At 45.0% G+C, this 13,705-nt stretch overlaps 1 protein-coding gene across 1 annotated transcript in view; it reads left to right on the forward strand.

Annotated features, from left to right (window-relative positions):
- SGSM1 (small G protein signaling modulator 1) overlaps nt 1–6,761 on the forward strand; it is a 71,817-nt gene extending 65,056 nt beyond the window's left edge. The window contains exon 26 of the mRNA XM_075012867.1: nt 372–6,761. Within this exon, the coding sequence (XP_074868968.1) occupies nt 372–460 (89 nt within the window). The 3' untranslated portion in view covers nt 461–6,761. The remainder of the gene's footprint in view (nt 1–371) is intronic.
- The last annotated feature ends 6,944 nt before the right edge of the window (nt 6,762–13,705 follow it).

Below are 13,705 nucleotides of genomic sequence, written 5' to 3' on the forward strand. Positions count from 1 at the left end.
ATATTGCTTATGGCAGGATACTAGGCTGATTCTGTAAGCCAGCAATCAGTCCGTTCGAATCCGGACTCTGCTTTCCTCTGGGGCCTGAGGGCAGTCACTCTGTGCCTCCAGGTTCTCCACTTGTTCTATGGCTCCATTTCCCTTTAGAGACCTGTCAGTCCCCACAGGGATTCTTTAGCTAGTAATGATTCTCATGAATATTCAGTAAGGAACTTCTGGACCCAGCCATGCTTAGAGGCCCACAACTGCTCTGAATAGCTTCCACTCCTTCCCACAGCATGACAGAGGCAGGAGGCGGCGGCACACCATTCTCTCAGGACCTCGAGTTATGTGGCCGCCATTGGCTAATTCCTTTTCCTTCCATGTTCCAGAAATGGCCGAGCGGCACAACACCAAACAGCTCCTGAGGCTGGCCCGGGACCTCGTGTACAAAGTCCAGACGCTGATTGAGAATAAATGAAAGGCCTGGAAAGGGAGGGGTGTTCAGTGAGACATCGGGGCTCCTGTCCAACTCTTCCTGCCCGACTCCTTGAAGTGCCACACCTGTGACAAAACCCTTTGTAGTTTGACATGTGCTGCTCTCTAAGGTGAAAGTTCCCTTATCTTGGCTCTTCTGCTGTTGAGCTTAGACATTAGGGGAAGGGTCCCCTGTATAGTTCTCTGCTCACCATATGTGTTCAGTGACTGACCAAAGATCTGTAAACTTGCATCTTAGTTCTTGTGTCGGACATTTGAACTTTGGATGCCAGTCCTAGGCAGCTGTTTCCCTGCCTCACTGAGCATTGGTGGGAATGCTGCAGCTGTGGTTCCTCTCTTCAGCCGGAGCACTTTCCAGAGAAAGCTTCCTCCAGGAGGCTGGGCTACAGGCAGGCCGTGTTGCTGTTTTCTTGGGTCTGCCTTTGCATTTGCAGCTTGACCTGCAGAGGGGAACAAAGCACTTCCCAGGAACCAGCGTCCCCATGTGACATGAAAACCAGGCTGCCCTAGTGAAACCCAGGGGGTTCGCCACACTCTGGGAGGAGCAGGAGGCTGTGTCTTTGGGAGACAGACTGACCAGGGAAGTTCTTCCGATGATAGACCATCTTCCTTGTTTGGGGTTCTGTTTTCTTCCCCTCCCTTTGGGTTTACAGTGTGCTCGACTCCCCAGGATCAGAGCAGGCGATGTTCCAATTCTGGATCATTCCAGAAGGGCCCAGGGTGCCACATGTGTAGGTGCCCACATCGGAGCTGAGCTGTAAAAGTCTGTTGCCAGTCGTGGTCCTGAACACTTGCAAAATGCAGCCTGGAGCTCTTTGAAAAGTCTGAGTTTTGTGCCCAGAGGACCCGCTTGTGCTTACAGGGCCTGATCCTCAGCCCATTGGAATCGAGGGGAAGGCTCCAGCTGGACATCGGTGGGTTTTGGATCAGGCCCATGAGGAGGAAAATAGACCAAGTGTAGCAGTCTTTGCTGTGAGTGCCCATAGGGGTGCAGTCCCAGCAGCACCTCGACCTGCCCCAGAGGAGTGGGAAAGCTGAGCTGCCAAGTCATTGGTGAGGCAGGTGCAGCCAAGAGTTTGGGGTTATTTTTCAACTCAGGTAAGAAAAGTAGAAGAGGAAGAGGGGAGGAGTGGGTTGTGCTAATGGGTTAATTCCCACCTTTCCAGAAAGGTCATTGTCATGGCTAAACCAGTTCCGGGTTGCTCCTGGCAGCTGGGGCAGTGTTTTGCTGTAGCTCTTTCAAGGAGCTTTTCTCTCAGATTGCGCTGCAGAAATCTGTTTGCCAGCCATGTAATGTGATAAACGTGCTCTCTCTCTCTCTCTCTCTTCCGCTGCGCTGCTCCCTCAGCAGGGCCCAGCCAGAGCCCTCTGCGCTGAGGGAGTGGTGGTCACCAGCAGGGAAAGGGGACCCCTCTGGGCCTCCTCCTGCGGAACAGGCCTTTGTGCTGATGTGTTTTGTGTTTGTGTCTGGTGTGTCTCAGATGTTGCTTGCAGAACAAACCCAGAGGAAAATAGCACATGCTCTGGAGAACAGTTGCAGAGTACAGTGAGCCGGTCTGCAGTGTGTGGGATGCAGAGCCTGTAGTTACAAACCAGGGAAAGGCAGGGCCTGCTGACCTGTTTTGCTGAAGAAAAATACCGGGTGAGGGGACAGAGGAGAAAATCATCTTCTCTAGTTTTGCATTTTGCAGGCTCTTTGTGCTTTATCCACACAAGGCAGAAAACCCTTTGAAGCAATTTCCTGCCCATGTTAGAGCCAACCAAAAAGAGTTTAATTTACTGGAGAAAATGGTCTGCACTAGCATCTGAAATAGCCCACATGAATACGGAAGGAGCTGGGCTTTGAACCTTCAGGTCTGAGTGTGAATCTCTCTTCTTTTCTTGAAGCAGAGAGCAAACCTCTCACCTACACTACTGACCGGTCCCTGAGTCTAGACCTCGTTGCTTTTCAGAGATTAGAATGAATAAACGATCCGAATAACTATGCTCTAAATGGGAAGGGAACAAAGTGACACCTCACATAGCAAAACCATTAATAACCATTGGATAGGGATTAGTAGTACTCTTTTTATCGAGCAACAACTCTGACACTAGATTTCAGGCTTTTATTTTTTTAACAGATAGCTGAGAACCCTGCACAATATCTGCTATCGGTATTTGAGTGTGTCTTCAGGCCCATCACTAGCAGTGTTTTTGAATAACTTGTAACAAAAACAAAGTATTTATTTATTCTATTGGTTGTACATTACTGTGTGTCCTTGTATACTGAACTCGGTGAGTGTGAATCTTTATGCAAATGGCGATATATCTTTTCAATGTGCCAACATATCTTGTAAATGTTTACCAGGAAATTGTGTCTATATATATATATACAGTATAGAGGAAAAACTGTGATTTAAGTTGAGTATTATTTTTTGAGGAAAAACAAAAAGAAATCTTTGCTTCTAAGAATTGTGTGGCTCTCTGTAGCACCTACTCAATGATGTGCCAATCTGTCACTTTCCTTGTACTGTGAGAATTGTTCTGTTAAGTGAACAGAAAGCTCACTGCATGTTCAGAAACTGTTTGGCCTCAGGTTTGCTTGGTTTCACTCCAGTTAAAAAATTGTGGAACAGACGCAGCAGTGACTTTATCCCTGATCCTTCAGTGAAATCGCCACAGGTGACTCCTTTCACCCCACTGATTTCTCTGGGGCTCTGCACAGACGTTGGGGTCAGCCTGGGTAGAAGTGATTGCAGGATCAGGGCCTAATGTGTTTCATTGCAGCAAATTACTCTTCCATAAGAAGTTCATATACTAGGCTGCAGTCAAAGAAACACTGTGTCCATTTTGCTCCAGGAGTATGAACGTTAAACTGATCCCAAGGTAGCCTCCAGGAAAACAGTGAGACATGTCCATAGAGAAGGCTTTATGGGATACGGTCTCCTCTCACTTTGAGTGTAAATGCAAAGTAACTCCGTTGTCATCAGTGCACCAACCATAATGTTCTAATGGGAACTGCCAGCATATGTTAAAGGCAGTAGAACAAATTCTGACAGTGGGAGTTGTGCATACAAATCCTGAAGCAGGATTTGCATTTTGAATGCTTTTTGTTTTTTAAAGCAGCAAGCTTGCCAGGTTGCTAAGTCACAGGCACAGCTGCAGGCAGGTTGGCTGATGGGTTGGGTTCATAAACAGTGCATATTAGGCTGTGTCTATACTGCAGGTATGGGGGGTTTTTTTGGTTTACATTCCTTATTTCAAGGTTCTAGAGTCCAAATAAGTGTTGGAAAATTGCATTCACACAGCCACAGCTTGCGAAGTGGAGCGTTCTCATTTAAAGCCATAGTTTGCAGCCACAGCATTGCAAAAGGAACCTTCACCTGAGCCGATAATAGCTGTGCTTTTTTCACACACATTCCTTTTCGACCTTGAAGGTGGGGGATTGGCAAATGTCATTCCAGAGCTGGAGTAATTATTTCGAGGGGAAAGCCATTTTTAGCTCGAATTATCCTGCTTGGCTATGTGAACGATTTGGGGACTTTGGGGAAAAAGGGGGTTTTCCTGTAAATAAAACCGCCGTGTAGATAAGCCCTTAGAAAGTAACTCTGTAGAAAGTGACCCTATAGAAAGATCCTGAAAAACTGTAGGATAGTTTTGGATTTCACAGAAACATTAGAGACCCTGGAAACTGAGACTGCATCTGCTCTATGAGATAAATTCGACATTTACTACATTCAAATTTTTAACCTCGTTCTTACAAATTAGAATTTAAGAGTCTACAAACCTTCTGGAAATTCGAACTGCTGGTTCTTCGTGTCGAGTTTCCACATTCCCATTGTCTTATCCAAGTTCGACTGCATGAGCAATGCACTGTGGGTACCTATCCCACAGTGCCTTAGCCCCGGTTGCTTGTGGGTGTTTCATGTGAAAATCCCGGAATGAAAAGCACTGTCCCAGAATTCAGAGCACCCAGTAACCACATGAAAATGAACTGGAGTTCACACCATTTTCTCTGGCATTTTCTACGGCTCAGCACTAGCGCAACCATGGATCCCCACTTGTTTCAAGTAATTGCACACACCATTGCAGCAACTTTGCAGACTGTCACACAATTTTGCTTCCTATTAAAAAGTGCAGTGATGGTTCAGTATAATGGTGATGGTGATGAGGCTGGTTTTGAAGAGCAAATCTTTCAACTGCGGTCTGAAAACTCACAGCTGCTGGCCGCCCTGGATTCATTGCTGACAGTGGAGCAGCGGCTTTGGACTCGTGGGACCAACACACACTGGTGGGACCACATCATTTTGGAATCCTGGGATGACCAGTGGCGGGTGCAGAACTTTCACATGTGCAAGCCCACTTTTATGGAACTTTGATGTGCTGGCCCCTGAACTGAGGCACAACACCACAAGAATGAGGCTGGTTTTAACGGTTCAGAAGCGAGCGGCAATCGCTCTATGGAAGTTTGCAATGCCCTACAGTTACCAGTCAGTGGCAAATCAATTTGGGGTGGGCAGGATCTACAGTGGAGTCCATGGTGATGCAGCAGGCCCGTGCAATCTGTCAGCATCTCCTCAGGAAGACCACGACCCTGGGAGATGTACAGGCAATAATGGCTTTGCTGCCATGGGGTTTCTGAACTGTGGTGGGGCAATAGATGGCACACACATCCACATCATGGTCCTGGACCACCTGGCCTCTGGGTATGTAAACCGAAGGGGATACTTCTCCATGGTTTTGCAGGGGATGGTAGATAACAAGTGTTGTTTCACCAGCATCCAACATGGGATGGTTGGGGAGAATTCACAATGTGCGCGCCTCCCGAAATTTTGGTATGTACAGAAAGCTCATGAGTGGGATTTTTTTCATAGACCAGAAAATCCAGATTGGTGACGTGGAGATGCCTATTGTAATTTTTGGGTGACCCTGTTTACCCTCTGCTCCCTTGCCTTATGAAGCCCTGGACCTCAGCAAGGAAAACTTCCATCAGAGACTCAGCAGGTGCAGAATAATGTTGGAATTCACCTTTGGCTGTTTAAAAGTAAGGTTCAGATGCCTGTTGACCCATTTGGACCTTTCTAAAACTAATGTCCCCGCTGTGATTACAACATGCGTTATTTTGCACAACATTTGTGAATCCAGGCAGGAGAATTTCCTGTCCATCTGAAATATTGAGGCTGAGATCATCAGCAGGGCTTCCTCCCAGCCGCCTACGTGGCCATGCACCAACAACCATGCACAGGCAGCAGCAATAAGGGACTCTTTGAAACATAGCTTCATGAATGATCTGTCACACCCATGATAGTAATGTAATACAAACCAAGTCCCACTTCCCAAACTGATTTGTGCTCTGCACCAAATGTGAACCAATAAATTAGACCCTTGTCTGACTGAAAGAATGCTTTTTTTTGGTGGAAGGGCGCTAAGTTGCAGGAAGTAGAATGGATGTCAAGGGAGGGTTATTTTCTTAAAAAAGGGCACACATGCTTTCAGCAGTCTACACTCCAGCAGTCTACAGTTCCCACGCTCCCAGTTCCATCTGCTGCCGGTCCTCTGCAGAGCTTGGCTTAGCGGTGGGCAACTGTGCTTTCAGGCCACTCACCCCCACCCTGTTCCCTGTGATGATTTGTGTACCCTACCACTCGTGCATGCCAAAAAATCATACTGAGCTCAGAAGAATAAGTTTATTTGGGGGGAGGAGAGAAGGACAAGGAAAAGAAGCCTTGTCAAGGGTGATGGAATAGTCTTTTGCAGTGGTCATTGGGGCTAGAGCAGCAAGCTGTCCTTGAATTCCCTCCCTGCATTCAGGGACTGTAATGCCGGAGGTGGAGGTGACCTGATTTCATGAGATTGGGCAGCAGTCAGCAGAGCCCACAGTGCTGTGTTGGGAGTCCCTCTGCAGCTGCTGCATGGACGGAAGGACCTCCATTTGGTCGCTCACTGCCATTATGAGTTTTGGCACTTGCTCTTTCTGGAACTCAAGCATTTTCTGCTGCCATTCAGCTGTAGGATGAGCTGTGCTTTGCTGCCATTGGGCCGTGTCCCTTGTCATCTTACGGGTTTGCAACTCAGGCAGCTCCAGGTGCTGCAGGATCAGATCCTGCTTGCACCTTTTTTGCTTTCTTGCCGTGTCTCCCACGCTGGGGATGGCAGCTGTAAAGTGAAGGTCAAAACTGAGATACAGTTCAGACAAAGTGATTCCCCATGGAATGAATGGGTCTATGTCTCTCATCAGGGAAAGTTTCTTTTTCCAAGACTGTTTAAGGCTTATTAAGGATGGCATTGGAAGTGTGCATTTTACAATCCATCATTTACCATAATTTATTCAGAGCATTTTGTTGTGGACATGGTAAGCTATTGTCCACTTTCCAGGGGAAGGGGGAGGGCTGTAAAGCAGAAAAAGCCATCCAGTGTCCTGGGACAGGGGAAAAACTTTTTTTGGCTGCTCCTGGAGCAATCCTCCACAATGAGCAAGGCAAACAGAGCCCGACAGCCACATGGCGAGAGAGGATAGAGGGGAAGGGTTTGATTCTATCCACATGGACGGCTGGGTGAGGAGGGATCCCTGTAAAGTGAAAAGAGATGCTGAAGGAAAGGGACATGTGAGGGGAGAAGGCTTGGAGAGCCTGCATCCCATGTGGGATGGGGTGAGGGACAGAGTGCCCACCAGCCACATAGTGCGGCAGTACTCTCCAGTGAAATGTAAAAGGGCAGGAAGCATGGGGAAAAGTCCGATCCAAATTCCCATGCTTCTTTAGGTTCCCAAAGAAGACATCACCATCCTAAAACTAACAGACATTGACAAAGAACAGCTGCTCGTTCTGTGTGACCACCAGGCTGGGAAATTTGCCAAATTGCTGTGGCACCATGACACCAGATTGCTATCTGGTTGCCTGATGTGGCAAGGTGTGCGACCGTGGAAGCTGCAATAAGTCAGGCCTGCCTAAAAACCTTGTGCAAAAAATACAAGAGTGTCTGGATGAGGCCTTCAAGGAGATGTCGAAAAAGGAGAAGCATTCTATTCCCAGAAATATTAACACACTGTTCTGAGGGGCGCATACACGTACCTATTCCTATACCCACCTGCAACCTGCTTGTAGCACTCAGAAAAAAAATCCTCACCAGAACAGCTTGGTTCCGGGGTCTCAGGAACCAGCGTAGAAGGGACCTGCCCCAGCTCCAGGGTGAAGAGATCTGGGCTGTCGGGAAGAACTTCCTCAGACCTCTGCTCATTGCCCCTTCCTCTTCTCCATTGGCCTCTTTGGCCTGGACCCCCACCTCCTCTTGGATTACCCCCGGCTCCAGACTAGGGCCTCCACAAGCATTGTAATTAATACCAGGCTCCGTGGTGGGGTCAGCCTCAATAAGCATGTGCAATTGTTCATACTAGCTGCGGGTCTGTGGAGATGGTTGGCTTCCTGGACTTTGTGAGAGGCCTGCCAGAGTTCCTTCACCTTCACCCAGCATTGCGTAGAGTCCTGGGAGTAACTTTTGGCGGTCATCTCATGCGACATATGGTCATAGAGGTCTGCATTTATCTTGGTCACCCGAAGTCTCCTTGCCACTTATTCATCTCCCCAAACTGCAAGAAGGTCCAGAATCTTCTGATGGGTCAATGCTGGAGCTCTCTTGCGAGCCTGAGAACTACTAGGCAGATCACTACCCTGAGTGCTCATGATTGTTGGGGATGACTAAGGATGCGATTGCTCCTGATGCAGTGTGATGGCTACCGATGTGGTGCGATGCGATGGGTAAAAGAACTTTTCCATTGTGGGTGCCCTTTATATTTGCATGCCTGAGTGCTGATGAATTCATCTTCATATTTAATCAAAAATTTGCAGGCTTCCTGTGACCACCTTCCTGCTCACCTGGATGGAGAGCAGTGGAGAAGGAAGTGGCCATACTTGGCGGGTAACCATGTAGCTTTGTGGGATACATATGAGACACTTCTGGAGGCTAATAAATTCATTTTAAAGACTTGGCGTGTTCACACTGGTCTTTATTCAAGGTTTTAATGTTGAACTTGAGGCTACACCCACCTGGTTCCAATGATATTATGATATAGATATTATGTCAATATTAGTGCTCCCTAAATTCAGCTTAGTGGTATTTTTACTGAAGACAGTCACTTGATACACTCGAGCTAACTGCCTTAAATTCAAATTTATCTCCTAGTGTAGACGCAGCCTGAGATGGTTCCATCAGAGTTCTGTTTGCTCGGCTGCCTGAAATAAAAATTTTGAGTAAATTGATTCCAGAACAAAAACATGAATTAGCAAATTGTGACTGGGTCAAGTCCCTGCCCATCCCCGTTACATTTTCTGAACTCATTGATCCCTAATTCGTCACAGGACTTCCAACACAGGGTCTGGTGTTTCCAGGGGCTTTAACTTGGTATATCTGCACTGCAATCAAAGGGGTGATTGCCGCATGTGTAGATGTAACCAAGATAGCTTTAATCTAGGTAGCTCAGGTGCCAATAGCCAGTTGGACTGTGTAAACGTAGCCTTAGAATCCACTCATATCCACCCAGTTTTTGTACCAATGTGTTTATCCATTAGCATGCTCTGTGTGCATGAGTGATAACTGCACAAATTGTGTGTGTAGGTAAGAGGAGGCCAGCTTTCAAGTCAGGCTTATATTGCAGCCATACATAGAGTGTCAATTCCCACTGAAATCCAGGAGCACGCTGCAAGCCAGGTGTATGAGATGTCTAATTTGCACACTGAGTGGTTTCCTTTTGGTAGTTTAAATAGAATCAGTGAGGAGGGGAGTCATTGGGAAAGAGTTTGTGTTTAACCGGATAAAGGATGTGAGGAGACCAGTGGGAATCAAGCATGGACTCTCCTAGGGAAAGTCAAGCAGTCAGGGTCCATACAAAACTGCCCAGAGTTACTAGAGGAGAATCTTGTTTGTCTAGCTGTTGCACCTCTGGTTCCTTCTCCCCTGCCCTTTCATTTCTGCCTGCGTGTGCCCCTGTGTCATAGAAGCCTTAAAATGTAAGAACAAGAACATCCCTGCATTTTCAGGGAGAACAGTGCCATATCCCTGACAAGTTTGCGATTCTTTTTCTTTGTCTTTTCTTACAGACGATGCAGGCAGAAAAATAGCCTTTTGACACTAGGACAGAGCCTTTGGCAGGGAAAAGCATTAGACAATTACTGTGATGAGCCAGAGAAATATTTTCTTTTTGCCAACTTCTTATGCCCAGAGCTTGCTTGTTGACCCTCTGCAGAGAGGGGAGGGTTTTCTTGTTTTGTTTGTTTGTTTGTTTTTCTTTGCTCTATATACTTAGCTCATAGATCAGCTTGCTTTGTACAGGTTGTACTTAATGTCCAAAAACAAATTCCAACCTTGATCCTCTGCTAAGGGGGTTGTTAATGGGTTCTTTGCCTGCATTTGAGCTTTCTGCAGCTGTAACCCACTGTACTGCTCTTGGTATCCATCTTTTTGAGCATTGCTAAAGTAAGCATTTTGAAAGTGGTCTTTGCTCCCGAATGTGTTTTGTAAAGAAGACGTTTGTCTCTTTTCCTGTGTTGAGACCCTGCCTGGACTTTCTGTGAGCGCTTCTCATACAGATTTCCTTTTCTTCACAAGACCAAGATTGCATTGAAGGATGGGATGCTGTAGAGTGGTAGGCACTGTCTGCACTTCCACTTTCAGCGCTAAATCTTTAGCTCTTTAGGGGTGTGAAAAAACACATCCTTGAGCAATAAAAGTTGTAGCACCGAAAGCACCAGTATATAGATAATGCTGTATCCAGCTCCCAGCAATCAAACTATCCCCCTGTTCAGAATATATTTTTGTATCACTGCAAGAGCCCCTCCCAGCCGCGTTGTAACGTGGGCAGTGTAGGCATACCCTTACTCTTACTCAGATCACTTACGTTTTTACCAGCCTCTTAACATACAGAATGTTGGTTTCGCTCTAGTTAAGCCAGCAATAGAAGTACAGAATTATGAAAACTTGTACTGCTGGTTTAAAAGCCATCTCAAGGGGAGCAATTGTTCCTGATGTAGGAATGCAGACAGCATAAGTTTAGCTCTCCTGTTTGGGTAAAAATCATGTCTCAGCAGGGGCAGGCACTATCTACTTAAGTCCCACGTCAGAGGTCTGTAGGTCTTTATGGGCCATTTCACTCCTACTTTAATATGATTCTTATGACTATTTTTAACTGTCATATAACATTTTTGCTCCAGAAAATAAAAACTTTTCTATCCCCATCTGTTCTGTCAGTCAGCTGATTTCACTGAGTTGGGAGCTACTTTAGCAATAGTCTGTAAAGAATTCAGAGCTCTTCTGCTGTGACCCTTGTCACACATGATCTATGATTTTATCTTTAGAAAAGGGACTTGAAAATAAGCAGTGTAAATAGCTGCTTGTTTTTCCCCATATTGTAGCTTACCTGTTCAGCCAGTGGTTGTCTCTGAGCCAATTTTATTTGTGAGATAAAGGGAAGAGATTTTATTTTATATTGGATAACTATAATGAAGAAATATCACCCTTATGCTTTATCTATCTGCTTTGGAATTTTAACAGTTCTAGTAGTATTTCCCATATTTCTTGAGCAGTGTAGATACTGAATGAGCACAATTTGTTATTTATGAAGTGCATGTTATCTGTGTGTGTGTCTGAGAGAGAAAGGAGGACAGAGTTAAGATTGTTTGGGTTTCTTAACTGCATTTCTATAACTCGACTTATTTGGCTTTCTTTTAAGGTTAAGCTTAACCTGGGTTTATAGTGCTTGTGTTTGGAATAGTTACACCATCCTTGTAATGTAATGTATTTTACCTGAAATTAGTAATTTGTGCCCTCTAGTTTTTGTCAAGAGTTTCCTTTAAGAAATACTGAAAGAAAAAAACCAAACCATACATGAGCACTAATTCAGGCTTGGTTTACGCCAGGAAAGTAAGCTGATTTCAGATACTGCAATTCTGAGCTACAGCAATTGCATAGCTAGAATCGACTTCCTTGCAATCGATGTATCTGGTCGTCTTCATGGAGGAAGGTCAATGTGAGAGTTTCTGCTATCAACCTCCCTTACTCCTCATGGTAGGGAGGAGGACAGGGGTCAACTGTTGACCCCTGACAGGTTGATTTTTGCATGTCCTTGCTAGGCGTGTGAAATTGAACCCCAGAAGATTGAGCCAGAGTGGGTCAATCTTCTGCCTAATGTAGACATGGCCTGAAAAGTACAAAGAGAAGGTTACAGCCCCCTATTGCTAATGGTTTCAAGATACAAAGTATCAGCCTCAAGTGTTTTACTTTTACTTTCAGGGCCAGGCTTCCCTGTAGACACTAGAATCACAGAATCATAGAACACTAGACTGGAAAGAACCTCAAGAGGTCATCAAGTCCAGTCCCTTGCCCTCATGGCAGGACCAAGCACTAGCTGTATGTTATGGAGTTTGGGAGCAGCGTTATGTAGCCAGACTGTACTGGCTAGTTAAGCTGCATTTACAACTGTTCTGCATTGCCAGATCAGAACGCAGTAACCGGAGTTCATGCCCCAGTTTCTGTCTACTTCCTGACCTCCACAGCTCACCCTCGTTCCCCGCCCCTGTGCCCTTTCTGTTGGATGGATCTAGTGCAATGGACTGATTTGAGATTAGGATTAATGGTTATTTTTTTTCTGTTACTTTTCATAACTGAAAGTGTCTCCTTCTGCAGAGGTTGGCACATAAAATTATTTAGGGAAGCTCATAGAATTGCCTGCTTTAAAATGGCCACCAGCTCCCGATTTTTCCCAGTAACTGGGAAGGTTCGTTGCCCTCCGAATATAGACAGTGGTTCTCTCTGCACCACGTAGAGTTTGCCGAATGGAGGCAGTGGACATCTTTGCTAAGGGCAACATGTGACTTCAGTCCCATTAAGAGCAATGTGGGATAGCAGGCATTTCAAAAGAGGGCAGTTTTTCATGGAATTTTCTGTGATAGAAATTCATCTCCATTGCCTGTGAGGGAGGGACTTTTTAGCTACAGCTAAAAATGACCATTTATCCAAAAAAGAAATAAAATTTTTCAAATGTTCACCTATGCACAAGTTCTCAGAAAGCTCTAAGTATACAAGAATTTTGAAGAGTCTGTGTGATTCCTTACTAAGATAATTGGGGTTAAATAAAAAGGTCTGAAACTAGATGCTGCATTTTCTTAAGAGAGTCATTTTTACAAAAAAATTAATTTACTCCTAAAACCAATGGACAGATTTACTTGTAATGCTCAGCAAATGCTTTTTTCTCTGAGTCAGTGCTGAGAGTTTGGGAATAATAAATGGTATTTTTCGTAAAGAGAAGTTGCATCCTGTTTCAAATGCAACTCTACCTTCCCTGCACACCCATGAGTGGTGTCTGTATCATTCTAAAACTTACAATACCAAAATTAGTTTTTGCTAAGTACAGTGGGAAACCTTAGAACACAGACCTCTTATACGTCAGAAGATCACTGATAAACTTACCGCAAGTGTAGGCAAAAGATTAAATTTAACAAGAGTATGAATGTGCTGTGTGAGGGGTATTAAATCTTATGTTGCACTACAGTGAACTGCTGCTTTTACTGATAGGATGCCATTTTGGTCTCTGGCACACACTCTGTATGAGATAAATGAGCATTGTAGCTTTTATTATAAAACATTTGTATAAGTGCTGCTAAAGTCTGTCTTAGCATATTTCACCTTCACACTGTAGTATATAATATCTGTTTTATATTTTACTCATGCTTTTTTGGGTTTTCTTTGTAAATTGTTCCTTACTGTTGTTCAGAAAGACAAACAAACAACTATATTCTCTATGGCTAAATGTATTTTCAAATCAATAAAATCCTGTCTGTTGTTTGTTGCAGTGGTTTCACTGACTAGAGACACTAAGGAAGGAGTTGTGCAGAGTGTTGTATCTCTTTTAGCCTTACTCTTCACACCCTTTTCCCATCAGTTACATCTGTGAAATATTATAAAATGGAACCTTGTTTTACATGCAGGATGCAGCCTTACTGCTTACAGGTATGAAGGTTGGTGCAGGATCAAAGCAGTGGAGAATTGGAACCTTAGTTTGTATTCATAACTCCCATTGACAAAAACGCTTTTCCTGGGTCAAATTTACACTGTGGGTCCTGTTACTTACAAAGATCCGTGCTTCAACTTTCAAAAAATTCTTTGAACCTGTCAGGAAAGCTGAAGTCTAATCAACTATTGGAGAGTTCTGCGATTCTCAGGAGTCAGTGGAGGAAGGAAACATGTTGGCAGCTGATTAGAA

The sequence above is a fragment of the Carettochelys insculpta genome, chromosome 18, assembly GCF_033958435.1.
Source record: "Carettochelys insculpta isolate YL-2023 chromosome 18, ASM3395843v1, whole genome shotgun sequence".
NCBI classification, from domain to species: Eukaryota; Metazoa; Chordata; order Testudines; family Carettochelyidae; genus Carettochelys; species Carettochelys insculpta.